Source organism: Galeopterus variegatus, unplaced genomic scaffold, assembly GCF_000696425.1.
Source record: "Galeopterus variegatus unplaced genomic scaffold, G_variegatus-3.0.2 Scaffold1554, whole genome shotgun sequence".
Lineage (NCBI taxonomy): Eukaryota > Metazoa > Chordata > Mammalia > Dermoptera > Cynocephalidae > Galeopterus > Galeopterus variegatus.
This window is the reverse complement of record NW_007727665.1, coordinates 165,663-168,605: the sequence shown is the minus strand read 5'-3', so window position 1 is coordinate 168,605 and position 2,943 is coordinate 165,663. Positions and strand designations below refer to the sequence as shown.

The following is a 2,943-nucleotide window of genomic DNA, read 5'->3' as shown; positions in this document are numbered from 1 at the left end:
TAGTGGAATGCTGAGGAGGTGGACAAGTATATTATGAGATCCAGGGCAACTGGAAAGCCACAGAGGAGACTAGGAGCCATGGGAGGAAGGGGGACGAGCAGGAGGGGTCAGGGCCGGTGAGCCTGTGAAACCCAGGAGGAAGCCGGCGCTGGGGGCGGTGGCTAGTCCCGGAAGGCGGAGAGCATGTGTCCGTAGAGATAATGGGAGTGAGCTAAGAGAGAGAGAGAGAGACAAGCATTGCTGTGAGTCGGGAGTCAGTCTCCAGGAGACAGGGTTGCAGGGTATCTGCAGCTTGCTTCTCAGTGCAAAGCGCCCCAGGCCAGACAAAGCAGGAAGGGGCAAGCCGGGCAGTGCTGGTGAGCAGGGCTGAAGCAGCAGGGCCAGGCGGGCGGCCAGAGGCAGGCGCAGGGGGGCTGAGGCCCGGCAAGCAGAGCGCCCATACCCTGGGGCCTGGCCCACTTACCCCGAGCCACGGGCACACCCCCGTCAGACCCGGGCGGGAGGGTGGGGGATCAGCAAGAGTAGGTGCGAACCGTGGAGGTCTCCAGTCTCTGCGCCCCCGCCGTCCCGGCTGGGAGAGTCGGCAGCCGCGGGGAGAACACACAGAGCGGTGGGTTAGTGTGCGCACACGCCCACCCGCCCGCCCGCCGTGGGGACCGGCCCGCGGCAGCAGCGTTAGTGCAGCATCAGCCTGGAGCCAGCGTGGGGCCACCAGCCTCCGGCCTTGCCCCTCTCCACCCGGCCCGGCCCCTGGAGGCCAGGCCAGGAGCCCGCACCCTGCTGGGCCTCGGCCATGCCCCGCCAGCCTGCCACTCACCTTCAGGCATGATCTTCTTAGGCGGGGCCGCTGGGGGCTGCATGGGCCCCAGGGTGGACACACGGAAGCCTGCCGGGAGGGTCTCAGCCGAGGTGCCGAGCATGCCACCGTGGTGGTCCCGTGGCCGGAAGCGTTTCCTCCAAGAGGGCGCCCGTCGGAACACCTTGTCATCCCCCTGCACCGTAGGGACATGCAGAGGCCCAAGGGGCATGTTGGAATTGCCACCCTCACTCCCTGCCTAGGGGAAGGCAGTCATGGCTGGTTCTAGGGGTATCATCTTTGGAAAGAAGGGAGCAAAGTCACTCGCCCTTTCTCGTCCTCAGTTTTCCATGTGTACAATGAAAAGGGGCTGAAGTGGCTGACTCCAAGGTATCCCTGCATCTCTGAAATTATGACTCTAGGTGGCATCTAGGAGCAGGTCCCTCTGGTCAGATCTGTCATCCTGGAGTTGAACTCTGTTCCCCTGCCCATCTCAATCTTCTCAAACTGGGCTTGGGATGCCCATTGGCTTTTCAGATTATTCCTCTTCTCAGCCTCACCCCATGGGAAGTCACCAGCCAGCCCCAAACACATGCTCCTGTCCTGGGGTCTCAGAACGGCTGTAGTCTGAGCATGCTGAAAGAGCACTGTATCAGGAGTACGGATGCCCGGTTTCTAATCCCAGCGCTGCCATTTTATAGCTATGTGAAATGGTCAAGTTGGATGACCTCTCTGAGCTTCAGCTTCCTCATCTGTAAAATGGGAATAGCAACATCTGCCCTATTTCTCAGACCACCTACCCCAATGGGATCAGATGAGAGCACAGTGTGCTAGTGATGGGTCAAGCAGATGACCAATCTCCAAAGGACATGGCAGGTGGCCACCTGCCATCTGCCCCCTCACCCATGCCAAGTCTCCAAAATATCTGTCTATGCCGAAGGACACCCAGGGCCACAACCCTACAGGATACCCCCTGCATAGGCCTCCCTAACCCAGCCTTCAGAGCTCACAACCACCCTACTTTGTAGCCATGCCTTATCTCCCTCCACCTCATGTTCTAAGAACTGGTGCAGACAGAGTGGTACCAGCAGGAACAAGGGACACCAACCCACCCGTTTTCACCTCAACAACCCCTTAGGGTTTGTTGTTTGTGCCCTGAGTAGGCCAAATGCTTTGATCAATTCTTAGCGCCATGCACCTCTTTATCACAGCACTCATCCTAGTAGCATTTTTACATGGATTTATGAGATTATTTCATTAATACCTTTCCCTCCTCCCCCTCCCTTGCCCCTCATCCCTCCCTCCCTACTTCCACCCTTTTCTCCCTTTCTCTCTCTCTCTCTCACTCAAATTCTATGCTCCATGGAGGAGAAACCATGATCTTTTTTTTTTTTTCCCCAACCAGTGTATCCCCTGCCCCTGAGTAGTGCCTGTGGATACACAGGCACTCAATAAATATTTGTTAAATGCACAGATGGCAGTGGCCTCCCTATGCAGAAGTCCCATTCCAGAGTTTATCAAGAACTTTCCTCATCACTGCTGCATCCCAGAAACCCCATTACGCTGCCCGATGACATCACCCACTCAATAACTCCACTCCATGTCTGAAGCCTGATAGGCCAGCTAGCTCCACAAGATTCCAGGAGGTAGCAGGATATGGGGGAGAGAGCACAGGAAGCAGACACACATCTGCTCCAGTCCTGCCCTGCCACACATCAGCTCTGCAACAGCAGGTAAGGTACCTCTTTGAGCTTCAATTTCCTCATCTGTAACATGGGGATAATAACCTGTCCCATATGAAGACTTCTAGCATAAAGTGAAACACCTGTCACCATTATACCACCATGCCTGGCCCAATATTCAAAGAATATTTTTGTATGGATTAAAGGAATACATAGCTTTCTAAATTAGAAAGCACCATACTAATACTAATGGGAGTCATTTTTCCAGACAGCAGCAAAGAAAGCTAAGATCCCCAGTGTGTAGGAAACAAATCGGAGTGTCGGTATTATAGGGGCATTGGGTACGTTAAGGTCTCTGAAAGTGGGGACAGCAGGGGGATCTGAAAGTTTATCTCCTTGACTGGAAAAAAAAAATATATATATATATATTATATATTTTATATATATAATATATATATATATATA

The 2,943-nt window shown here is 54.3% G+C and overlaps 1 protein-coding gene across 1 annotated transcript in view; it reads right to left on the bottom strand.

Moving 5' to 3' along the window:
• PPFIA4 (protein tyrosine phosphatase, receptor type, f polypeptide (PTPRF), interacting protein (liprin), alpha 4) overlaps positions 1 to 2,943 on the bottom strand; it is a 36,936-nt gene continuing 33,993 nt past the window's right edge. Inside the window, exons 29-30 of the mRNA XM_008577631.1 lie at positions 818 to 992; positions 1 to 211 (exon numbers count right to left, since the gene is read on the bottom strand). Coding sequence (XP_008575853.1) covers positions 162 to 211; positions 818 to 992 — 225 coding nt within the window. The 3' untranslated portion in view covers positions 1 to 161. The remainder of the gene's footprint in view (positions 212 to 817; positions 993 to 2,943) is intronic.